The following is a 26,227-nucleotide window of genomic DNA, read 5'->3' as shown; positions in this document are numbered from 1 at the left end:
TGTGACTACCAAAACAGAGAGAATAATAACAGAAGAACGATACTTTCTTGTATGTCAGCTACATCATTTAGTCTTTGTAACCTGAATCAAGAGCTAGATTCCAGGAGTTTGTCTTCACTGCCAGACTGTTATGAACAGAATATCTTGGCATCAGTTGACAGCTAAAAGAAAAAAAAAATCTGCATCCCAGCTTCAGAGGCCTTCAGATTACAAGGGACGCTGAAAGCCATTAGTCTGTAGAACTGGCTGACAATGGAAAAGAGGAAAGTGCATCATCTGACATATTTAAAACTGCATGGAGATCAGTCCTGAACTGTCAAGGTGATGGACTACTCCTAGTAGGCCTTTTCCATTTTTAGCTTCTATTATGAGAATGATACTCAGTTAATAGTCAAGGATGACCTCCTCCAAACTCAGGGGCAATGCATCCCATCAAAGAGGAAGTCAGGCAAAAACACCAGGAGGCCTGCATTGATGAACAAGGAGCTCCTGGATGAACCCAAACACAAAAAGGAAGCCTACAGAGGATAGAAGCAAGGACAGATAGCCTGGGAGGAGTACAGAGAAATTGTCCAAGCAGCCAGGGATCAGGTTAGAAAAGCTAAAGCCCTGATAGAATTAAATCTGGCCAGGGACATCAAGGGCAACAAGAAAAGCTTCTATAGGTATGTCAGTGATAAAAGGAAGACTAGGGAAAATGTGGGCCCTCTCTGGAAGGAAACGGGAGACCTGGTTACAGAGGATATAGAGAAGGCTGAAGTAATCAATGATTTTAGCCTCAGTCTTCACCAGCAAGTGCTCAAACCACACCACCCTAGTCGCAGAAGGCAATGGCAGGGACTGAGAGAATGAAGAACTGCCCACTGTAGGAAAAGATCAGGTTCGAGACCATCTAAGGAACCTGAAAGTGCACAAGTCCATGGGACCTGATGAGCTGCATCTGCAGGTCCTGAGGGAACTAGTGGATGAAGTTGCTAAGCCACTGTCCATAATATTTAAGAAGTTGTGGCAGTCCTGTGAAGTTCCCATTGACTGGAAAAGGGGAAACATAACCCCCATTTTTAAAAAAGGGAAAAAAGAAAGACCTGTGGAAATACAGACCAGTCAGTCTAGCCTCTGTGATTCTCTCTCTTTACTCTGCTCTCATGAGACCCCACCTGGAGTATTTCATCCTGCTCTGGGGCCTCCAACATAAGAAGGACATGGACCTGTTGGAGTGAGTCCAGAGGAGGGCCACAAAGATGATCAGAGGGCTGGAGCACCGCTCTCATGAAGACAAGCTGACAGAGTTGTGGTTATTCAGCCTGGAGAAGAGAAGTCTCTGGGGAGAAGGGGGGCTAAAGAAAGCTGGAGAGGTACCTTTTACAAGGGCATGTAGTGATAGGACAAGAGGTAATGGCTTTAAACAGAAAGAGGGTAGATTTAGATTAGCTATAAGGAAGTTGTTCTTCACTGTGAGGGTGGTGAGGCACTAGAACAGGTTGCCCAGAGCAGTTGTGGATGCCCCATCCCTGGAAGTGTTCAAGGCCAGGTTGGATGGGGCTTTGAACAGCCTGGTCTAGTGGAAGGTGTCCCTGCCCATGGCAGGAAGGCTGGAACTAGATGACCTTTAAGGCCGCTTCCAACACAAGCCATTCTACAATTCTACGATTCCATACTTCAATCTCTCATTTTTAACTGGAAGTTACCAGAATGGGAAAGAACAACCTAAGCACTGTGGGAAAAGGCTGATACCATTTGGAAGAATATTTATCTATAATACAGAAAACAGAAGAAGATCACTATATATAATTAATCTGACTCTACATACCTATTATCATAAAGTCTGTCCTAACTATAAAAAGTACGGTTTTCCTAAATTCCACTAAAACACCACTAATCTATTTTTATCATAGAGTGAGAGCCATGTTTTGGGTTTTATTACCATTCATTGTCTTATAGCTGCTAAATACATCCAGAGGGAATATATTAGCATGAAATATTGGGATTTGGAATAGGATACCAATTTACTATCTCTATTTTTTAATTGCAATAGATAGCAAATATCAGTAGTTTGGCTCTAATGGGGATTCATAAGATCTGTAACACACCCTAGAATGGCCAACGCACCTGATCCATCGGCTTCTCTCCCAGCTTTCCCATGGTTCTCTCTTCCACAGTTGTCATGTAAATGAAGGAGAATTGCAGGTTTTACCAGCTGACCTGGAAAATTGGCTCACTGTCATTTACTTTCCAAATTTGTCATTTATATTATTTAAAATTTGCAATTTAATATCAAGCTTTTCATTCTAAGAAGAGCTACTCAGTGGACATCACATATTCACATAAGCGTCACAGAAACTTGTGCAAGTCTCACGTAAAAAACATATGCCATTCATCAACTTTGGTATTTACTGTTATCTGATACTTTACTACTCTGCAGTAAAATTCAAGGGAAAAGAATCACCAATGCTAATCAAAGAATAAATCCCATAGTTTTCAATATGGAACAAACATGAAAACTTCTCTTTAGCCCACGAAGTCTGATCTTAAGTCAGCGAAATACATAAAAAACAAATACATAAGCCTGACTGTTAATTAAAAACAAAAATTGATGAAAAAATTAACAGGGTGCATAAATTTAATTTTTTTACAAAATGGAAAGCAAAGAACTTAAAATGAGCACCAGAAAAAGGATACTGTTATTTATGTTTCTGCAATCAATTTTCTAGAGGAATCTTCTCTCTAACACGGACAGAAGTAGCTTAAGCACAAATGTAGCTTACAGGATATCTCACTCAAGTCAGCGGGACTAATCCCAGGTTTAAGTTAAACATGTACTTCAGTACCTTTCGTATCAGGCACCTAGCATAAAAAAGCCTAATAGGTGTATACTGGTAAATTAAACATGCTCTGCACTCTTCAGAACAGTGTTACCTGATCTCTCTTAAATAAAAGTTCAAAGGGATAGCTACAACACATTTGTACTTACGCATTTGGACTTATAAAAACAATTATGTAAAGGGGAAAGTTCACTTGCACAAGCTGTACTGAAAATACCTTCCATTTAAAAAGTAGTTTGTCAGATTTTGTCACAGTGGAATACACTGTATTGTTTCACAACTGTTGAAGATTAATGTGTGAAATGCTTTTTCCCCTCAGAATTATGAAATTTCATGTTGCAAAGAGGAAGTTTAAGGAAACACTTCGTCCATATGATGTCAAAGATGTCATTGAACAGTATTCAGCAGGTCATCTAGACATGTTATGCAGGATTAAGAGTCTTCAGTCACGGTAAGGAAAGAATAATTTCTGCTCTGCATATGCATCTTATGTTATGTCATTCACTGCATAATGAATATTGGAAACATTTAACATTCCTGTGTTATATTTGGGTACAAATTGTCATCCATGCTTCAGCCCAGCCTCTCTTTCTGTGAACACAGCTGAGCCAGAAATTACATTGTGGGTAAAAACAAACAAAAAACCATGTATCTAAGTTGTCCCCAGAAAATGGAAATCTGAATGATAGAAAATGTAATCTTTTATCTGTAAACAAGGAATTTAGTCATGAGAATGCCAAAAGGATGAGGTCGACATTGAGAACTGCCTTTCTCCCATCCCAGACTTTCTCTTTCCACAAAGAAGAAATTGGGAACTACTGGTAATGTAGTATTTATGTAGTTTTTATGTTCTAGATTCCCGGCAATAATAATTAAAAAAAAAAAAAATTTCATCATGTGTATCACTGGCAGCATCAGGCTGAGACTCCTGTTTCAAAGTGACGCTTTCCCAGGACTCTATGCTGCTGTTAGGACGGGAGAGCTGAGGGTGCACTGATACATCTGTTCCCCCCCAACATCAGGCTGCTGGAAAGGCCAGCTCCTCCCACCCTCTCAGCAAGTCTAGCCCTGGGTCTCCCAGACGATGGCTAAGTTCTTTTACCTGGTTAGGGCCAGTGGAAAAGAAAAGCTGTCTCTGAGCTAACCTCCAAATGCTCAAAAGCCATTAATGATTTTTTCATATTTTTTTTTTTAATAAAATCACGTTAATTTCTTTCTTGGGTGCTTTTCTGAAGTCCTATGGTTTTAATTTCTAATGTATGGATTAGCAAGCACCTCCATATCGCCACCATTTCAGGAATCACAGCAGCATTTGGTTTCTCTTACAGCGTTGATCAAATTCTTGGGAAAGGACAAATCACAGCAGATAAAAGAAGTAGAGAAAAGAATCCTGCAGAGCATGAGACAACTGATGACCTCAGTATGTTAGGGCGCGTAGTCAAGGTGGAGAAACAGGTAGAGTGATTATCTGTGCTGCTTTGTCCTGCTCTATTGTTCGTGCCTTTTGTGTATTTTATTGTCAGTTTCAAAGGCTGAACAGGTAAAAATATTTTTTTCTAATATCTGCTTCATTTACATGTTGAAATAAAATTTATATGAGTCGTATTTTCTTAACTGTCTTCCAAGTACAGAAAAGTAAGGAGAAAAATTGCAGGTTACTAAATTCTTTTCCCTTTTATCAGCTTGCTTATGAAAAATCTGTGTGACTTTTGACAACCTTATTTTTCGCAAGTCAATAGCGTATACCAAGCCCCTCATTTTTCTCTTCAGTAGACATATTTGCCCTTTGCTTGGGTTCCAAATATTTTAAATTAGTATTTAGCATTAATGTTAACTTTTTCCTATCCTCCTGTAGGTACAATCCATTGAGTCAAAACTGGACTGTCTATTAGATATTTATCAACAAGTTTTGCGAAAAGGATCTGCATCCGCGCTCACTTTGGCTTCCTTTCAAATGCCAGCTTTTGAGTGTGAGCAGACTTCTGATTACCAGAGCCCATCAGACAGCAAAGATTTGTCTAATTCTGCACAACTTAGTGGATGTGTATCCAGATCAGCTAGTGCCAACCTGCCTCATGGCCTACAGCTTATACTGACACCAAATGAATTTAGCACTCAGGCTTACTATGCTTTTAGTCCAGCTATGCATAGTCAAGCAACGCAAGTGCCAAACGACGGACCTGCAACAGTTAATAATACATCCAACCAAATAAACCAGGCAACTAAGCCAGCAACTCCAACAACATTACAAATACCACCTTTCTCCTCAATGAAGCATATCAATAGGCCTGAGCCCGTTCATATTATTCCTGTAACCACACAGGAAAATATTTCCGATGTCACCGCTTGCCTTGTTGCATCAAAGGATAATGGACAAGTTGCACAGCCCAATGCGACAAAGGATCTCACATGGAGAAAAAGTCTGGATACAGAGGGGGAACCTTTGCTCTCAGTTAAACCTGTGGTGCAAATGGATTTAGGAAAATCTTTATCTGTACAAAACCTTATACAATCAACAGAAGAACTGAATGTACAGATTGCTGGCAGTGACTACAGTGGTTCCAGAGGTAGCCAAGATGTATACTCCAAATGGAGGGAGTCAAAATTATTTATAACTGATGAAGAGTTGGAGTCAGAGGGAGGAACAGAGACTACTGAAGCCATCTCGCGCCCCTTAGTGGAAACAACTCTCTCTGCTGACTCTTTAAGGACTGGAATATCAAGATCATCTCAAAGCATTTGCAAGCCAGGGGACGGTACAGAAGCACTCAATCTGCTCCATGTCAAACTTAAATAACAGCTTGTGGGCTTTCTTCATTGGTTGGGTCATTCCTCTAGTCATACATATCATAGCATGAACTGTTTTGAAAGCCTTTTTAATAAGATAAAATCACAAAAATCAGGATGAATCTGAGAAGCAGTTGAATGAGCCCATATCTTCTAGTTGCATGAAAATGCATGTTTAAGTGATGGCTAACATTCAAATTTACACCTACAGTACAGCAGCCTTTATGTAGTACAGTAGGTTTAAATGATGAGCTTCCTGCAAAGCTAATGCTGCAGGATGTATCAAAAAGCAAAAATTTGAGCATTTAGACCTAGTGCCGTTTCTACAGGGCAGAAGTGAAAATTGTAAGGTTTAAAGCACTTTGCTTCTGAACTAATTAAAGATATATATATATAATGTCCTGATTTAGATGATAGTTTATGTTTACAACAAAAAAATTATCTACAGCTGCTAGCAAGGTACCAAGGAAACCAGTAATATGGGATTAGAAATGGCTGCCAGTTGCAAGATACACACATTAGCGCATCAGTAATCAGATATTTTTAACTCTGAAGAACAGTACATTAACATCCATCTGATTTTTGGTGATTTAGTGCTGTGGCTAAAGTACCTGACACACCACTATCACATTGTTCTTTATAATGAGAACATTATTTTGCCACAAAAAGTTTGTATTTTAAGAGTTGGGGCTGGCCTCAGAAGTGGATAACCTGGGTGACTGCACTAAAAATTCAGGGGAATGTCCCCTTTTTACAGTCTCATTGAGGAGCTATCTTGTGAATCTGAAACATTTTGGCAGCAGTAGGTGGGGGAAGGAAGCAAGCGCTGCCTTTATTGCAGAAGCAGTATTTCCTTCTGTGGAAATTTTGGCAATTTTCCTCACAGTTCCAACCTGATACCATGACAGCACTTCAAAAGGCTGGGAAAGGACGGAAAATGAGGAACCGAAATACAGAATAAAACTAAAGAGGATAGAACAGGGAAGAGAGAAAGACAACACAATCAATGAAGAAAAAAAAAATACGGATTTAGATGGGCAGGAAGGGATATGATCCCAGAGAATAAAAGAAGGAAGGTAAAGAGGCAAAAAGATTGTTTTTTTAATCCAGCCTGTCAGTCACAGATACTGAGTGCTATTTCCAAAAAAAAAAAAAAAAGCCACGTAGGCAATCAGAAATGGAAATAGAATTAGGGAAGACCACCTTACTGAAAAAAAAAACTGAAGGCAAGAGGGGTTTTGTTTGTTTGGTTTGGTTTGTTTGCTTTTTAAATAAAAGGGGAGGAGGAGAGAGGGGGAAGTGGTCACACTCTCATAGCTCAACACTGTGTCCCAACTGCAGTCATTTCTTGTGAACTTTCCAAGAAAAGACATTCAGATTCCTTCCTCCTAATACTCGAGTTTTCAAATTCAAAGCCTACATCAGACCGAGCATTCCTGCTTGATACATCCTCTTTCTTTCTTATCCTAACCTACATGTCACTTCTGCTGAGACGCAGGAGCAGTGTTAGTGCCTATCTGCACATCCCCAGCAAGGCTTCGCCACTGGAGGAACCCTTGTGGAGCCTAAACAGGCCTTCGCTATTCCCAGCTGAACAAGGTTTCTGTGCGTTGCCTCCCCCAGATTTATACCCCACCTGCACCACAGGCTTGTAGACAACCTGACTTGGGCTCAGCCACCCTCTAGCAGCAGGAACACCGAATGTATGGGGGTGCCAGTGCCAGCTCACTCAGGGCAGTGTTTTCTCAAGGCCCAGACCTGCTGGGAACTTACTATGTACATCAAAAACGTCACTCCAGTCTTAACCATGGCTAAACGCTGTAGATTGTATTGTGAAGGACTCGATCTGTTTACTATGAAACCATTGTAATTTCCGCTTCCATATTTCCTTTACAGAAGTATTCCTGGGTGTTACATGATAACTTTATTATGTGAAAGTACATGCAAACTGTAGAGTGTATATATTGTGTCATTATATGGGGTCCACGGATGGTACACTGTGTTCCATGGCTTATGCCGGAGCAAACTTCAGCTGTTAAATCCTGAAAGACACCTTGAAGCACAATTTCCTCACCACTGATTTGCCATATAACTTACCACATTCAGTCTTTCCTGTTTTCTTTTATGTGCAGTCTGATCGTACTAAAGCCTGATTACAACAGCAATTTTGTGAGGATAAATAAGGTTTTTTTCCATGTCTCAGTTCATTTAACTATTAACTTATTTGAATGTCTGCAGTTTATCCAGACAGACCTGTAAGTTTAAAGTCCTATATAAGTTTTTTTCAGGCTTTTATATCTTTCTTTTCTAACAGTTTATGGCACCCTTCTTGCTTTTCAAGCCTCCTGCTGGCCTAAGCATAAGCCTGCGCTTAGGTTCAATTAAAGAGCAAGAGATAGGGCTCATGGCAACTGTGTGTCGGTAATGAAACTCCCTTCCCCTCCTTGATGACATTGAAAAATCAAGGCATCATGAATTGGACTTCACTCTTCCACCTTCATCTGCATGAGCAGATGGTCGCGTCCCCATTGAGCCTGGAGGGCGTCAGTGGGAGAACTGAGCATTGGCCTGCCCTGCCTGTACAGATTCCGTACAGGAAGAGGGCCTTGGGTTTTGCTGATAATTTCTCTCTCGGAAACTTGGTATTTTTGCCTTAAATGACATGCTTGAGTCCTTCTAATTTTAAGTTAATTTATTTAATACAATTTTGTGCACAAAAGAATGAGTTCTATAAATTATGTATGAAAATGTTAATGTCTTTACAAAGTACTAATAAATCCAGAAGATAGTATCTTTTCAAATTATGGTTTAAAATCCAAATTTTTTTCTTTTATGCTCACCATTATTATTTTTGTAGCTGCAAGTCTTATCATATAGGAATTTTTTAACATAATATTGATAGAAAATAGAAAAAGTAGTGAATATATGAAATTCTGGAAAGGAAGAGTTGTTTGTTTGGATTTTTATAAGCTTTGCTCATATTTCCTCATGAGGAGTTTCCTGTTCTTATGCTCTCTCTTTAAAAGACAGTCTCATGACTGACAGTCTTTCATGGGTTTCACAAAAGAAGGAGCTGTCTGGCTTTTCAACTCCTGTCCTTGAGCTGCTTATTAAAGTCCAGCTCATGACAGCTAATAAATATTGCTCATGAGTAGGGACAAAGGACATTTTTTTTTTCTGATTTACAATCCACTTGGGGATTGTTAAAGAGAGAATTTGAGCTTAAGTAAGAGCATCAGGAATTAAACCTTATGCAAATATCTGTTTTCTGATCAGCATGTTTGTTGTACCTGATTGAAGAGAGAACTGAAAAGAATAGTTTTGATTATTATTATTTGTTTAAAAATTTGTATTTGCTCCTGGCTTATATGATCTATACTTTTTATTTAAATATGAATATAGTGTTTTAGCCTAGGGTTCAAAATTGCAAAGATCATACACTTTTATTCACAGTGCCCACGGTTGTTCCGTATGTTTTTGAGATAATCCTACTTAGAGTGACTGCTCTCATTATAGTATGGTGATGAGTAATTCACCTGCTCTTCTGTGATACGTCAAATCATACTGAATTGCTGATGTATAGTAGAACATCTGATGTACAGTAGTATTTCTGGATTGGGACCTGCAATCCTTACTCAAGCAAAAATTCTACGCAATTCATTCACTCTATGGAATTCAAGAATTTTTCTTGAATAGGGAGCTCAGATTCAAATCCTTATTTTGTTGGGCATCTGTTTAAAGTGAAAATGGTAATATTCCAGTTATTTCCTGAGGAAACTAATACTTAGCTGAACTTACCCATGTCACATTGACTATACAAAAAATAACGCACAAAGTATTGATGTAAAAAGGGAAGAAGAGAAGGGACATTTTTAAAAAGCACAGAGAAAAGGAGAATAATCGGAAAAGAGGAGTAAGCAGGAAAAGAAAATATAACAGCAAAGGAACGAAAAAGGGTTTAAACACCTGAGGCTAAATTCATCCTTGGATGGCTTCACTGACTTCAATGAATTTACTGCCCAACTGGGTGAAGTTCAAGCCTTCACTGGGATAATCAGGCTCAGTTCCACTGATCTTAAAGGAACTGCACCCACCTATACCAGGAATGAACTTGCCTCTCTGGGCCAACTTTTATCCTGACTCATATGTCATGCAATCCTTTTGGATTCATTAGGTTTGAATGAAATACAGGTCAGAAAAGAATTTGCCCCAGATATTTCTGCTTCATATTTTTTTTCCAAGTGTGTTAATCGACTTAATTCAAATGGATTACAACATCACACAAAGTGCTGTCACTGTCTAAAAAGGTTAATTGGTTTTTGAAATAAGAATTGTCCCCTGCAGCGTCAGTGGAAGCATGTAATATTTTGCTGTTCATTCATCTGGATGCAGATGTGGCCATTCATTCAGCTGAATCAGTACACATAGGACAATTCCAGACATATCCAATACCATCAGCCATTGGAAGCATTTTTTACTTCTTTGGAAGATAAAAAGTCAGCTTCATAACAGGCTTAGAAAGCATGAAGGCTTCTTCCACTGACACTGCAGCGACATTAGCCAGTACATTACAATGTTAATTGTAACTTCTTGACAAAGTTGAATCCATATTGTTGTTAATAAAAATTATTTGAAAAGTACCATGCTTACTGGCTTTTCTTCCTTAAATAAATGATTGTATGGTGGAAACACATATCAGGCAAAAAAAAAAAATTAAGCTTGTTCATTGTTTTCCTTTGAATTTTTGTAATTTTTTAATTAAATGGACCAAAACATCAAAAAGAAAGTTTACTAGAATAAAATGTGCACAAATGAGTCTGCTATGTTCAGTTTCTGGTGACTGTTTTCAGCAGAGTTTACTTAAACTTCAGATGTTTCAGCACTTCTATGAAAATTAGTTTGGAAGTTATTATTACCTTCCCTGTTAGATAAATAGGAATTGATTCAGGATCAGCAATCTGGCCTGTGCGAGGAGCAGGATTCCTAAGGGAAGGCCCATCCACTACCTCCATTTACCTTGAGGGCGAGGTGAAGCCCTTTCCTCTGCACTGAATCATGAAAGTTGCTCTAGAATGCTACTGCACCAAACCTGCAGCCTTCTTTCCCCACTAAGCTCTTCCTCCAGTCCTGCTGAAGGTAAGCTTTAGTATTTGAGTGTAAAGTATTGAATATAGAGAGCCTGTTCTTGTGGTGAAGTTACTGCCTCCATGGAGGCTTCAAAATCAGAGCTAGATACTTCCATATTGTCCTGGTTTCAGCTAACATAGAGTTAAATTTCTTCGTAGTAGCCAGCATGGGGCTATGTTTTGGATTTGTGCTGGAAACAGTGGTGATAATGGGGGGGGACACAGCCAGGACAGGTGGCCCCCTACATCTCTGACATACATCATCTTAAATATTGAAATTTAAAGTCTCCAGAAAGGCAGATTTTCCATGCAGCCATTTGTATCCAGAGGCTACATGAACACTGCCAAGCTCTGCCTAAGAAAAAACACAGGACGGGAAAAAGGGCAAACATATGCATACTATTCTTCTCTAAAACCGGTTGGTCTTGCTTCATGTGTACATAGAGATAGTAGGGAAGGGTCAAAAGACTGCAGTGTCAAGTTTTTCCTTTTGTGTTACCCCACTGATCACAATGGTCAGGCACAGACAGAAATCTCCATCTAAGAAGACATATATATATGTTCACCATTCAGCTCTTTACAGTAGGAATAGAAGACTGTGCCTAAAAGGGAAATTTAAACCCTCAATCATTTAGCAGATTTTCAACATAACTGAAGGGGAGTGTGTGGTAGTTTTTCCTTAGGCTTTTTTATTTCTACTTTTTTAATGTGAGGGTGATTGAGCACTAGCACAGGTTGCCCAGAGCAGTTGTGTAGTCTCCATCCTTGGAGATATTCAGAAGGCACCTGGACATGGTCCTGGGCAACTGGCTCTCGGTGACCCTGCTTGAGAAGGGGGTTGGAGAAGGTGACCTCCATAAATTCATTCCAACCCCAGCCGTTCTGTGATCCTGTTTCCAGTATTTTAGCAGCTTTAGTACATTCAGTCATACTAAAATCTCATTAAGGTATCATAAAAGCTTAATTTGAGATTAAATATTAAGACTTCCCTAAAAAGTTCAGACCACAATTTATCAGCATGACACGAGCCTAGACACGCAGCAGAATTACTCACTGCCACCCTCACTCCTCAGCGGCCCCTTGAGGCTGCCTGGCTTCACCCTCCCCACCCCACAGACTTCGAGGGCTTCCCACACGCTCAGGACCAAGTTCTTGCCCCTCCCATCCTAAAGCACAGCCTCCTGCTCCTGAGTGGAGCCCACCCTGGGCTGTGCCGAGGCCGTCAGGGGAGGAGGCAGCAGGGCGAGGTGAGAATGGAGAGGGGAGAACTCAGGACACTGTGGTCCCAGCCCCAAAAGCTGTGTGAGGTGGGGACGTGAGCACTGGTTTGGGCTTGGGCTTGGGCTTGGGCTTGGGCTTGGCCTTGGCCTTGGCCTTGGCTTTGGGCTTGGCCTTGGGCGGAGAGGCCAGAGGTTCTCCCACACCCGCGCGGCCTCGCCGAGCCCGCCAATCACGGCTTAGAGAGGGCGGCCGGCCCTGGCCAATCAGCGCGCCCTTAGGCTAAGGCGCGGCAAAGCCCGCCGCATGGGCCACGGAGCCGGATGCGGGTGCCGCCATGTCTGACTGGGAGGCGAGCAGCGACGAGGATGCTGGTGCGCCGAGGCGGCCGCCATCATCTGCCGCCGCTGGGCGTCTGTGGCAGCCGCCGGCGACCGTTTCGCAGAGCCGCGCCTTTGTAGAGGGCGGCGGGGGGGAAAGGGCCGCTGAGTGGCGGCGGGAGGCGGCGGGCTGCCCTGGAGAGGAGGAGCGGGAGCCCTGGGGCGCCAGGGAGAGGCGGGGAGGACCGGGAGAGGCTGCGCGGCTGCGGCCGCCCCGAGGCGCCGCCGGCCAAGCTCAGGACGCCGCGGCGCCCCTCAGCTTCCACCTCGATAGCGCGCTGGTCGGGGCTCTCATAGGTAATCAGGACCGCACCACACCCCCACAGCTCCCCCCGGGCCTGGGTGCTCGGCCCGCTGAGGTGAGGAGTGGGTGGGGGAGGGCGAGAAGGACCCGGGCGCGGAGAGGTTTGTTCGTGTGGGCCCCTGCCCGTCTCTCTGCCCCGGAGAGGTGCAGTGCTGCCTTCCGTCTCCCCAGCCCCTCGTGATCCCCTCGCATCTTCCTTGCCTGGGGATGGCAGGATGCTTCTGCAGAGTACGGAGAGAAGAGCGGAGCCCTCCCGCTCGCCAGGGCCGCTGAGCTTTTCCTCCCCACAGTAGTTGTGTTGATGCCTGTTTCTCGTGGCCAGCAGTCTGCAAGTGGGCTGAAGCCCCTCTAGCCATGTGGAGGAAGGGTGGCTCTCTCTTGAGCTGGCTTTGCTGCTCCATCCCTTCAACTGCGGTGCCTCCCTACCACACACACACCTTGCGTTTGGTTAATTGCCCAAAAAGCTACCTGCATTTTCCAAGTTTGGTGTCACAAGTTCTTTTATTATTTTTTTTATTATTTATTAGTGTATGCACTAATACAAATGTCTTAGGTTTTGATCACAAACAAAATACTTAAAATATGTAATTTTTTGATGGTTTGGCCTAAACCGCTGTAATAACCACAGTGTATCATTATAACAGGTCGGGGTGGAACTAAAATAAGAGAACTTGAGGATTCTTCGGGTTCCAGGATAAAGGTACCATCTGTTTTGTGTCATCCAGGCCTGGACTCTGTTGGGAACATACTTGGTTTTGCTTCCATGCAAACCAGAGTTACTGCAGCAAGTTGAAGGGTGTTGCAACAGCTGTAATAATTCTACTCTTTTACAAGAATTGGTAAAAAGGAAGTGGAATTGAGGGTGTAATTTGACCGGTATGTGAGAGTAGGAAAAGCTTCCTGATTCCTCCCCCAAGTATGCATTAATTTCCCTCTCTTTTAGGTAGGGAATTAAAGGGCCTTTTCCTGAGAAGTTCAAATTCAGAAAAAAAAAATCAAAGACTGTTTTCAGTATATATTCTTATATAATATGTGTCTTTGCTGTAATAAAAAAAACTCAATAAGGTTTTATGAACATAGATTATAAAAGGAACCTATGAAGCTGAAGTAAAGATTTTTGGCAACGTTGCTGTGCAAAACAAAGCCAAGATGTTGATTGATGATGCTGTTACAAGATCTGGACAAAACTACGTTAGAGGGATGACTGAGAAAGGTAAGAAATGTGGGTTTGGGGGAAAAATAAAGTGTGTATTGTCTTTCCATATATTTGCTGGTTTGCTGGAGTGTTATTATATTTTTAATACTTTACCAACTTCAGCTAACTTTCACTTTGTTCTTGGACAGCGGCATGCTTCCTTAAAACAGAAATACCTAGACATTCTCCTTTCCCAGCTATGAACAGTTTTCCCCTCTCAAACTGCCTGACTTCTTTGAAAATCTTTTCCTATGCATTTTCAACAATTTTAATGAATGCAGAATGTTATACTACTTGGTTTCTTGCATTATTAGTCGGATTCCCCCAAAATACAAGTATCGGTTCTAATTAAAGTTTTATGTGTTATCTGTGTAGTATTAAAATTCAATAAGCTTTTATAAATGTAGTCTGTAAAGCAAGCATGTACTGATTGATCCCTGAGGTGCCTTCCAACCTGTGATTCTGTGATTATAGCATGGAGGATGCTGACTTCTTACTACTTTCATGGGAAGTTAGCATTTAAGATTTGATGTTGCACATCGTGCCTCACTTTACTAGGCTTTATTGTGTTAACTTTGTTACAGGGATATATAAGTAATGAATATGTATGTTGAGATGCTGCTTATGTTATTGGTATTTGTCTCGTTTGCCTGTGTAAAAAGTCATTGGGAGCGCATACAACATCCATCATAGTTGATCTGAGGCACTGTTGAGGAAAAAGGGATTAGAGAGTTGTGTTCCAGTGTTAGAATAAGGAATGGAGCAGTTGTGAGTTTTGATTTTAGAAGTGCCCCAGAAGGTGGTTGAGTATGTTTCAAGAGGCTAGAAATAGTTAACACTTCCTTAGTATGTGTGACTGTATTTTACCCGTGTTTCCTGCTTTTCCACTGATGCATAATGATGTTGCCATTAAATAATGAATGTAAAACCTTTCTTCCTTAAGAAGTGTTAAACTCATCAAAAAAGAGGTAGAGAGTATAACTACAATGAGACTTTATTGTGCTGATGTTGGATGCTTTAGAAGTAAACCTTGCTCTTGTAACTGTTAAAAATAAAGCTTTCTGTCTTCATATCTACTGGGTTCACAAGTTTTTCAAAAGCCTGCTGCGCAACAAGCCTTACTTATAGACGGAGGAGCAGCATTTCGGAACCTGTCTCTACTTTAAGTAGCTAAAAATGTTGACATGCTTCTTTTTTTTTTATTAGAACAGGATTTATACAGGTTTTATCAATGTTTCAGGCTAAGACCTAGGAAAGAATTTTCTATTTAAACACTTCATGTCTATTTAAAATCACATAAGAGGCCTTACAACAGAAAAAGAAAATAAGGTGTGTGTTTTGATGGGCGGGGTCTCCCCCACCCTCCAACAGATTCCGTCAAACAGCAGCATTTTGGTACCAACTCTGCAGGAAAAACCTTGGATGATATCAAGCCTGAAAATAAGCCAAAGAGATCAGTGATTGACTGGGTCTCTCTTCGAGAAAACAAAGCTAAATATGAAGCTATGAAGTGGGCAGGTTAGTTTTAAAATTTTTATTGTATGGTACTTGTCTTCATACGATAAATCTGTTGAATGCTTAAATGCTTTTAATTTTTCCTTTGAGAAGACTGAGTATTTCAGTGTCCAAATTTGTTAAATATTTGCAGTGAAGTGACCATGTCAGCATTTCTCAGCGTGGTCACAGAGGACACTGTAGTTGCTGTGTGAATATTTAAACTTAATACTCAATTGTTATTTTGACTTCACCCTTTGAAAATGCCGTTGTTTTGTATGTGGCCACAACAAAAATGAGAATTGTTGAATATTATACTATCTATGAATACAGTATAGTTATATGTGTATATATAAATACATATTATAAGTTAGTAGAAATTACTTTAGGACTTGAAATGTGGAGAAGTGGTTCTTTTGCAGATACTTAAGTGTTTGTCTCCACCTTCGTCTTGTACGTGAACAATAGTAGTCTTCCACTGCTTTTGAGTAGTCTCCTAGGTACAGGGCACAGTCTGGGTTTTGGAATTTCCATCTTAAGCTTCAGCAGACTAACCCTGAATCTGTAGCATTTCTTACTGACTCAAGTTTACTTTTTCTGATTAAGACTTGCCTCCAGTTGAGAAAAACTTCTATAAAGAATCGTCAAGGACTGCATCTATGTCACAAGAAGAAGTGGAATTGTGGCGGTAAGATCATTCCTATAGGGAATCATCTGCTTGGCAAAAATAACTACTAAGGTATAAAGCCCAGAAAGTGGGAGATGAAATACTGAGGCAGAAGCATTGATGTTAGGGTCTTGTAATAACTAGGTGGTCTTAGGAACTGTTTCTTAGGAATCAAACCATAACTAGCAGATGAAATAGTATTAGTTGCTTGGAAAATTAGGAGTTAACTGCTTCTCTAAAATTGTTTGATCTAGTTGACTTTCAGAAGTGAAAAAATCAAGACAGTTCATTGGCTGTTTCTTTGCGTTTCATGAGACAGTATGTTTGTGTTTTCTAGGTCCTTCCAAATATTATTGCTCACATGTTGAATACCTCTTGGCTGCCAATTTTCCCCCCATATATTTTAGTCAAATACCACCTTCAAAACAATTTTCAACCTCTATTACAGTTGTCTTCCTATCTGTCTATCTTGTCTTTACAAGTACGTCCTGGTGAGTACATGCCCCAGTTAACTCTATCTGTTCATTTTGATCCATCAGTCTCATCATTACTTTGCAAGAAGAGCAGATCATCTGTTTGTAGTGATTATGTTCAGTCCCTGGTTTTAGTTTCAACCCTTTTCAGTAGTTCTGGTGAGGTTGGTGAACCTTCTTGAGTGTTACCTTTTATTACTTTTGTTTTTGCATGCTGTGTCTTTTCTTCTGCATGCCCATCAGAGGAACCTTGCCACAGTGAGCGAAGCATGGAATTGACATGTTTCCTTAAAGTATGTGTATGTGTGTTTTGTTAGAGCAACAAAACATTGTCTGTAGGGTCAGAGTATATGTTGAGGAATAGCACTTGTGTGATAAAGGACTGTTTTTCCTTTTTCGTCTAATCTGTTTGCTTTAAGGAAGAAAAAGTAATTGAAAAAATATTTTTTTTGTAAACATGAGGAGAGCTTGAATTACCCATTCTTTCCCCAGCCCACACCCCACCTGAAGTAAAACTCTTTGCTGAATGGAATCTTCAGAAGAATAAAAGACTGGAATGAAGATAAACTCCTTACACATATTAATACCTCTTAATCAGAGATAGCCTCAGAACCTCAGTTCTTATGTAGCTTTTTGTGTGTGTGGTTGTGTTTTGGGTTTTGTTTTCTGGTTTTTGGGTGGTGTGGTTTCTGGTGGGGTTGGTTTTTTTTTTTTGTTTTTTTGGAGGTTGTCTTACTGGTCACATATGTTCTTCTAAACTGTTTGTATTTTCTAGAGCATCCAGGGACCTGCTCCAAGCATATTTCAGGAAGGTTTTTGTCAGAACATAGGGCTCTGACAAATAAGTCCAATCCATTCCTATGAGTTCTAGGTTGTCTTTAGGTTTAAAGACTTGTCACAGTTATTTAATTTGTAATAGAGTATAATTGATGTCTGATATGACAGGACTGCAGTTTATGTTAATATCCCTATATAACTTCAAATTAGTCATTCTTAAGAAAGAATGGTAATTGATGCCTCCAGGAGAAGCGTTTCTGTAGTAAGGCTTTCTTAAAAGTTAGAAGAATAGTTACAAGTCTCTTCCAAGAGCCTGAACTTGTTTTTTGTTCTTCCAGGAATTAACAAAAAAAAAAACCCCAAAACCAAAACTAAAAAAAACCACCAAACCACCAAACCCAAAAACCAAACCCCAAACCTAGACAGACAGTCTTTTGTGTCAGCTCTACCTTTTCATGTAATGTGACTGTAAAGCAATTGCATTTCTTCTGTACAGGAAAGAAAATAATAATATAATTTGTGATGACTTAAAAGAAGGTGAAAAGCGCTGCATTCCCAATCCTGTTTGTAAATTCGAAGATGTGTTTGAGCATTATCCTGACATTATGGCTAATATAAGAAAAGTTGGTTTTCAAAAACCTACACCAATTCAGGTACTTCTTCAATTTTGAGGACTCTTTAGCTGAAGCTTAAGAGAAAAGTACATGTATGTATTTGTTGTTTTATGTTAGTCCCAGGCATGGCCAATCATACTCCAAGGAATTGATCTTATTGGTATAGCACAGACTGGTACCGGGAAGACATTAGCATACTTAATGCCTGGATTCATTCACTTGACTTCACAACCAATGTAAGGACTGCTCACGTGTCTGACTTTTTTTAGCTGTGGATATTACCTCCTTCCCCCATGTGATGGTTTTCTAGTAAAGAATATAATAAATAGTGAATTGCAAAAGAATTATAAAGCTGGTGGAGTAACAACCAAACTTGTCACCATAGATTCTGTTAGGAGCAGTGTACTGTGAAAGTCTACAACAGTATAAAAATCTTTGGTGTCAGATGTTATGGACTCTGCCTGGGTTTATATGCCTGCATTCTAAAGGTGGTTTATTGCAGATCCAAAGATCAGCGTGGGGGGCCAGGAATGTTAGTCCTTGCTCCCACTCGAGAACTGGCACTTCAAGTAGAGGCAGAGTGTTTGAAGTACACGTACAAAGGAATTAAAAGGTAATCTTACTCTCACTTTTTGTCAGGTAATTTTTTTTCCTACCACTTGTGGCTTAATTCACCTACTGAAATAATTGCATTTGCTAAGAGGGGAGGGGAATGTACTAAATGCAGAGTTTGTATTTTCCCAGTTTTTAGAACATCTATTTTGATTACTCACATAGTGAAAATCTCTATCTTATGTAGTTGGAGTTCTCTGTATTGTAGATTCATCTGTAGTTTCTTGTTCTTCTCTGTGGAGAGCTGAGAAGAGTCTGGCTGTGTCTTCTTGGCACCTTGCTGTTAGGTAGCTGTAGGCCGCAGTAAGATCTCCCTGAGCCGCCTTCTCTTCAGGCTGAAAAACCCTGGCCACCAGCTTCTCACATCAGGCACTCCATCTTCTTGGCCATCTTGGGGTAATTCCATCCCCATCTTTGCTTTTGTTAAGCTTCATGGGATTCCCATCAGCCCATTTCTCTAGCCTTTTGTGATCCTTCTGTGTAACAGCCTAGCCCTCTAGTGTATTGACCCATCCCAATTTGGTTTCATCCAGAAACCTGCTGAGAGTGTAGGTCATTGAGCTATTAAACATACATTACTGTACTCTAAAAGAGTTTTAGGGCTCCCTGGTAATTTTGTGTAGCCTTAATTAGTCTTGTAGTTATCAAATACTGAAACGTTCATTCTGCATCCTTCCCAAAAATACTAAGGAGTTTTACAGTGTGTGTTACATTTGTGTGTAAGCCTAATACCTTATCAAGTGTGTGGATTTTTTTTAAGGGAAAAGCATCTGACTTTTGATGGTACTGTTTAGAAAAATCATGCATCCTGTCATACGTTCATCTATTTTTACTGTGACTATTTTCAGAACAACCCAAAACATACTCATAGCTTAATAGCTATCTTCCTTCTTTTCATTATTACTTTCACTGCAATTTCAGCAGAAAGCTATTGGTCAACTGTTGAGGGGGTATCATCCAGTGTTAAGTCATTATATACTGTGATACTGTCAGTCACACTTACTGCATTTGTCTTGGTAATACCAGATGATACTTTTTAAAATGAATCAACATGGTGGTGTTTATTTGGAAAAGATTGACTTTAGTTGAACCTTAATACGCTGCTTCCATAAAACATTTTATTTTTCAGTATTTGCATATATGGTGGTGGGGACCGAAAAGGACAGATAGACGTGGTTACCAAAGGTGTGGATATTGTTATTGCTACTCCTGGCAGACTGAATGATCTTCAAATGAACAACTTCATAAATTTGAAGAGCATAACATATTTGGCAAGTAGCTGATATGGAATGAGTAATGCACCAGTTCAGAAATGGTTGGCTTAGTGTGAACTTGAGCTTCGATGAAGATGCCTTTAAACTTTTTAAGTCTTCATTACAATACATCTTAATGCTGAGATTGGTGTTGGAGGGATGCTCACACTTACCATAATTGCATTGCAGGTGTGGAATATTCCCTAGTGAAAAAATAAAATAGGCTTCTAGCACAGTAAGCATTTTAAACATATGAAATTATCTCATATTAGTAATGCTTGCTGTTTTAAAGTTCATTTTGTCAAGATCAGTTATTAATGGATGAAATGCCTTTCCCAAGTTGTCTTGTCTTTAAAGGTTACCAATGACAAAGTTCTAAGAAGAACCTGTGCAGTAAGCACCAGAGTTGCAAACAGATATTTAAATGTTTGGGTGACTGACTTTCTTTTGATCTCAGTGGGAAAATAGCCACGTGAACATTGTTATGAATCCTTATGTCTTCATTTCATGCTTGCCTTTTGCTGTGCTGGACACTTAAAACCTTTGCTATTTTGTAAAATACTTCCATATATTTAAATTGAGTTGTCTGTTTAACTGGTGACTTGTTGCCTAGTTTGCCAATTTGGCCTGCTTCCCCTCCCTTATCTCCACGACCCCTGCCTTCTAAGGGTTAAACACTCATTATGCTTTAACAAGTTAGCTCCAATTCTAGGTGATAGTTGTGAGCATACTGGAAAGGCAGTGATGGTGTAGCATCATTGGAAATTTGGTTATCTGGAAGAAAAGAATATTATTAAAAAACAGGAGAGTAGCCTCATGTAGAAGAGTAACATGTAATTGCTAAACGGGGCAGGGGGGGAAGGCTTGAAAATCTCCTTTCTGAGAACTACAGGAACATCAGTAATCTTTCTCTACCAAGGTGAAGTATGGTTAAACTACAAGCGCACACTGCTCTGTACAGTAAAGAATATGTACCTAACCAAGATTAGATGTTTCAGTATGTGCAGGATATGCTATAGTATGACATTACTAAAATGAATTAGCTATCAAATTGAAGAATATGATGTAAAGCAGGAGAAAACCATTTGTTGTAGTGCTAGCTTTTAAATATTTTCAGAAGATTGAAACCAGTGCAAGGACCATGTTTTGCAAAGTGGTTAATGTCTCATGCCTCAGACTTTCTGGAAATGCTTCTTTAGGTCCCATATGAAAAGTTAGACATCCAAAATTCTATTTTTTTTAATGTTACCATATATTTTTCCTTGCAGTTTCTTGCACTTTTTAATATATGCTTTCTGTTTCCACAGCTTCACTCAGCCAACAAGTAATTTAATCTTGCAGCCTTATTTCGGAGAAAAAAAGAGGGGTATTAGATTTCAACTCTAACACCTTGGATGAAGAATGCTCTTCACTGAAGAGCTTCATTTACAGTTTTCAATTAAAGATATTGATAAGTCTTGTAAATGCACCCAAAGTGCACTATTGTTTGCTGGTGTGATATAATTGTTTACCAAAGGTCTTCCAAGGTCAGAGACTGGGATACAATTGTTTGTTTGGGCTTTTTTTAAACAAAAAGCCAAACTCTGTTAGAATTAATTATATACACTGTACAGAAGGCGAATTGGAGGCAGGGAATTTGTCGTCTTGCCTTCGCAGAACCATCAACTTAGTTGCAGTCTTGATTCAGATTTTTAGGAATCTATTTATTCAAGATAGGCTGCTGTTTTTCATGGTTTCAGAAGAAAGACTGGGGAACTCTGTTGTATGGCCTTTTCGTTGTTTACAATACAGGTTATTTGAAGATTGCTTTTTGTTTTGCTGTGTTCAGTGTAAATCAGTACTTCATCAGTAATCCGAGTGCTTTTTTTCTTTTGACCTTATGCTTATTAAGCAGAAGCAAGGAAATTGGAGTTGTGCATGAATAATTGGCAAGCATTTAGGGGAAAGAATATATTAAAGAAAATATATAATCGTGAAGTAGGATATAGAACATATAGATTGGAGTAGTCCTTTGATTCTTTAAATAAGAAAAAAATAGTGTAAAACTTACCAATAAGTAATTTAAAACAGAGGAAATAATTTTCTCATGGAGAACTGGCTTGTAAGAATTTCTTGCCAAGAAATAGAACTGAAATAAAATTTACAAACAAGTAGATATGTATAGATAACAAGAAATCTAAGATAATGTCAGCTGGAGGGAGATTTAGCTTATAAACCAGGACCTCGCTATGAAGCATTTTGAAAAAGTAGTGCTAATATCTATCTTAAATCTATTACAGCCTTTATTCTTTATTAAGCAGCTATCAGAAGTAAGGAAAATAAAATTCAGCTTCTCTGATCCATCTAATACACACATGCTTTCTCTTCCCTTTCCAGCTAAGTACTAGTGTGCTTAATAGCTTAGAAAGCTTCTGCTGCTGAAAGGGGTGTAGTAGCCAACTCTGTATACAAAATTAGTGGTGGTTCAGCCTTGCCATTGTATTAGAATCCAAGTAATTAATGAAATCTCCATGAGTCTTTTGAAAATACAGAGAATTAAGTCAAGAAATAGAATTCTGTCTCTCAGCTGACAATTTGTTATTTCAGATATTTACATAGATAATGTACCAAAAACCTTTAATAGAAAAAAAATCTGAAAAGAGTAGAACAGCAAAATCAGGACAGTAGAAAGGGATTATTATGAAAGTCTTATGTTTCCAGATAAGTGACTAGAAAATGTCAATACTTAAAAGCATGATCCATATAACTTTGATTTATATAAACTCTATTTGAAGATTAAAGGAGAAAAATCAGGCTTGGGTGGCAGTGTTCTTCCTTTGTATGTGAGCGTTTTCAGAGTCTCAGGTGTGCTTGTGTATTAGAAAAAAATCAGTTCCAAATAGCTGTATCAGATCTTCAGCTCACTTGTTCTCCTTTGGTTTTTTTGTTTTACCGGGTGAAACAAGTTTGAGCGCTGGGAGTTCTGTGGTGTCCTAGTGTGAGCCAGAATGTGCATTCTGCCTTTTTTCCTACTTGTAATGAGGAACTAAATTGATAATTGATGTTTTGGTCTGGTATGAGGTCTGTAACAAGGTAGAAATGAGATTTTCCCCTTTAAATTATTAAACATTTCTTATTGAAAGTGTGTTTTGTGGGGTCCTCCCTCCAGTTTGGTTGGTTTTGGTTTTGCTGGGGTTTTTTGGGTGGGTTGGTTGGTTGGTTTTGTTTTTAATTCTGTGCTTAATTTTAGGTACAAACCAAAATACTAAAACAAACAAACAGTTGTTTCTTCTTCATTGATTTTAAGTGCTCTTAAAGGTGCTATGGATTTTCTTGTGCTGCCTGCAAATGTATTACTAAGTTAAAAAGCTTCAAGGACATTGAAGAGGTGAAATAGAAGTTGAACAGGTTTTGCAATACATTATGAAATGGATTCTGCAATTAAAATTGTTACCATTAAAATGGTCTCCTATGTAATGTCTTGCTGAAACCCTTTTCTAAGGAATTAGACACAATAAATAACCTTATTTTGAGCAGGTTTTAGATGAGGCTGACAGAATGTTGGATATGGGATTTGAACCTCAGATAATGAAGATCCTAATAGACATACGGCCTGACAGGCAAACTATTATGACAAGGTATGTAAACATAATAGTGCTCTGTACTTGAACGCTGTAAAGGTAAGGTTACTGAACAAGTTAACTTCAAAACAAATATGTCAGTTTTAATAAAACTTTGACTAGCCTAAATGGGAACAGCATCAGTTTTCTTTCTAATTCTGTCTAGTCAGTTCTAATGAGTCATTTGACAACTTTATTTTCATTTCTTACCCCTTTTCTGATGTTTTGCATCAGCTATAAAAGCAACCGAGTTCTACCCAAAAAGGAAGGTATCCTGGGAGTGCTAGAATTTGCCATATCAATTTGAAATGCCAACTTCCACTTCCCCATCTGGGACCAAACGTTTATCCTAATCATCTCATCAATATCTGTGCTAGTCTGTACCTGGCTTGATTTTGAAATTGTGCATCTTTTGGGAGCTTAACAATAGAATATCTCAAAAATAATTTTGTTATCCTATTTTGCATTAGAGCTGTTTTGAGATAAAAACAGACTAGAAGCTTGCTTTTAGGTATCGTTTCACTACTAAACTCACTTTTGGCTTCATCAGAAAGGCTCCATAACTGTTGCCTGTACTTTTTAACTTAGAAAGATGTCTTTAAAGCTTGAGTGCTCTTTACTAATTAACTTTTTAAGATTATTTCTGAATGTTATATCAGTGCACTACTGTTATTGCATACTCTGTGTTTCACTGGTGTATAAGAGAGAAAAAAGAATGTAATTAAATTAATGAATTAGAGAAGATTTTGCTCTCTGTTCTCATGTGTGTGTTTTCCTCTTCACTTCCTTTTTAGTGCTACTTGGCCTGATGGTGTTCGTCGCCTAGCAAAATCCTATTTGAAAAATCCCATGATTGTATATGTTGGCACTCTTGACTTAGCAGTAAGTTTTTCTGTTCTTTTGGCACTCTTGACTTAGCAGTAAGTTTTTCTGTTCTCTCTTTCCCCACAACCCTTTCCTTTGGGAGAAGAATCTACAGTTAAATCAGGAAATATTTTGCTTGTAACTATAGGTAAGTAAATGCATGTCACTTTAAAATCAGTCCAAGCTTTCAAAGAAACAGCTCCTTATTATTCTTTTAAAGCTTAATTAAAAGTTCAGAAATAACTAAAAGAAAAAGTAAGTTCTTTTCCACTTATGTTTCTGTACAAGATCCTTAATTCCTAAATCTTCGGTAGAAGATGTTGCAAGCAACAGATATCAATCAAATTGAAGTCTGAATATTGTACTTTGCAGTGCCATGTGTTCTTGCCTGAACCCTTGTTTTTGCAGCCTTCACTTCTGTTCAGCAGGTTCTTGTTCCTTACTTTTCCTTCTGAAGGTCTTCTTCCTAACGTGTATAGCTCTCTATCTGGATCTGTGTTTCTTAACTGCTGCTTTCTCAAAGAGAGTGGAAGCTCTCCACTAAACTCCGGGAGGAGTTTAGTCTTTAAAGTCCAGAACTTCTAATATGAGGATGTAGTTGCATACTTGTCATGCCAGTGCAGCTATGTGTAGCTGGCACCAGCAGAATTCAGTTGGCACCAGCAGAATTTACAGAAATAGTAACACTTCCATGATCTCCGCATCTGGGTCTAGAGATTGCTTTGAGTTCGGTTCTTAAATTGTGAAACTTTCCTTTCAGTTCCACTTTTTTAGTGATAGGGAATGAGGAAATTCAGTATCCAATACACTTTTAGGTAGAAGTGGGGCGAAAACATACTTTTCATCTCTTCTGTTCAGAACTACCATAGACTAGAATCATAGAATTATTAGGATTGGAAAAGATCTCTAATATCATCAAGTCCAACCATCAACCCAACATCACTGTGTCTCCTAAACCGTGCCCTGAAGTGCCACATCTACAGTTTTTTTTAACACCTCCAGGGATGGTGACTCCACCACCTCTCTGAGCAGCCTGTTCCAATGCCTGACCACTCTCAGTAAAGATATTTTTTCCTACTATCCAATCTAAACCTCACCTGACACAACCTGACGCCATTTCCTCTCTTCCTATCACTTGTTACTAGGGAGAATAGACCGACCCCCACCTCGCTACAACCTCCTTTCAGGTAGTTGTATAGAGAGCAATAAGGTCTCCCCTCAGCCTCCTCTTCTCCAGGCTAAACAAAGCCAGTTCCCTCAGCTGCTCCTCAGAAGACTTGTTCTCCAGACCCTTCACCAGCTTCGTTGCCCTATGCTTCTGTCAAAGTTGGGAGGGTCAGAACTTGAAAGGTATTAACCGCTACTGTAGGTCTCTTGTCTAATGCATTCATTTCTTTTATAGGAGCTGCTCTTAATTAAAGAGGTGACCTCGAGGGGGTGGGGAGAGAGGAGGATTCCCATGTGGACAGAGAGTCTTTCTATGTACTTGATTGGCTCTTCAACCTTTGCCACCAGATTATGAAGCAGGGCCATGTGAATGTCTAGGCCTTTATACTGTATAGGCAGTATACCTTAGACATTCTATGGCAAACTTAAATATAATGGATTAAAGTTTTTATTGTCAAACTGTTGGAAGAATTGGACAGAACGGATCATTTCAAATAAATTACAGAATCTTCTTTAAAAGCTTGTCCTTTTGAGTAAGACTGGCACTGTTCTAATTTGCTCTGGATTAACATAAATATACTCAAAGTAGTTTGATCTGATTTTTCACTAATATTAGGAATATTTATTTCATCCTGCTAGTCTGCTAGTCTCTAAATGTCTGCAAATACATGATTTGGCAAACAGCTTAAATTTTTACTATTCTCCTAAAGCAGCTAGGAAACAACAAATACATCTGCATTGTTTGAACTCCAAACGGATATATATTTTGGTTTTAAATAGTTTTTCATGGTATCATATTACTGGTTTTATAATATTGTAATATGTGAATTAACAGAAAAATATTATTTTAATCTGTTTCTACTTAACATCTTTTT

At 39.3% G+C, this 26,227-nt stretch overlaps 2 protein-coding genes across 2 annotated transcripts in view; both read left to right on the top strand.

Annotated features, from left to right (window-relative positions):
* The window catches only part of KCNQ5 (potassium voltage-gated channel subfamily Q member 5), a 302,174-nt gene extending 291,925 nt beyond the window's left edge, over positions 1 to 10,249 (top strand). The window contains exons 12-14 of the mRNA XM_064447806.1: positions 3,142 to 3,273; positions 4,151 to 4,277; positions 4,678 to 10,249. Coding sequence (XP_064303876.1) covers positions 3,142 to 3,273; positions 4,151 to 4,277; positions 4,678 to 5,619 — 1,201 coding nt within the window. The 3' untranslated portion in view covers positions 5,620 to 10,249. The remainder of the gene's footprint in view (positions 1 to 3,141; positions 3,274 to 4,150; positions 4,278 to 4,677) is intronic.
* Positions 10,250 to 12,290: 2,041 nt separating this feature from the next.
* DDX43 (DEAD-box helicase 43) overlaps positions 12,291 to 26,227 on the top strand; it is a 21,321-nt gene continuing 7,384 nt past the window's right edge. The window contains exons 1-11 of the mRNA XM_064448568.1: positions 12,291 to 12,630; positions 13,282 to 13,337; positions 13,718 to 13,850; positions 15,204 to 15,350; positions 15,933 to 16,014; positions 17,740 to 17,896; positions 17,975 to 18,093; positions 18,360 to 18,470; positions 19,599 to 19,740; positions 23,239 to 23,339; positions 24,116 to 24,203. Of these exons, the coding sequence (XP_064304638.1) occupies positions 12,291 to 12,630; positions 13,282 to 13,337; positions 13,718 to 13,850; positions 15,204 to 15,350; positions 15,933 to 16,014; positions 17,740 to 17,896; positions 17,975 to 18,093; positions 18,360 to 18,470; positions 19,599 to 19,740; positions 23,239 to 23,339; positions 24,116 to 24,203 (1,476 nt within the window). The remainder of the gene's footprint in view (positions 12,631 to 13,281; positions 13,338 to 13,717; positions 13,851 to 15,203; positions 15,351 to 15,932; positions 16,015 to 17,739; positions 17,897 to 17,974; positions 18,094 to 18,359; positions 18,471 to 19,598; positions 19,741 to 23,238; positions 23,340 to 24,115; positions 24,204 to 26,227) is intronic.

The sequence above is a fragment of the Phalacrocorax carbo genome, chromosome 3 (assembly GCF_963921805.1).
Source record: "Phalacrocorax carbo chromosome 3, bPhaCar2.1, whole genome shotgun sequence".
NCBI classification, from domain to species: Eukaryota; Metazoa; Chordata; class Aves; order Suliformes; family Phalacrocoracidae; genus Phalacrocorax; species Phalacrocorax carbo.
This window is presented reverse-complemented; position numbering and strand designations above follow the sequence as displayed.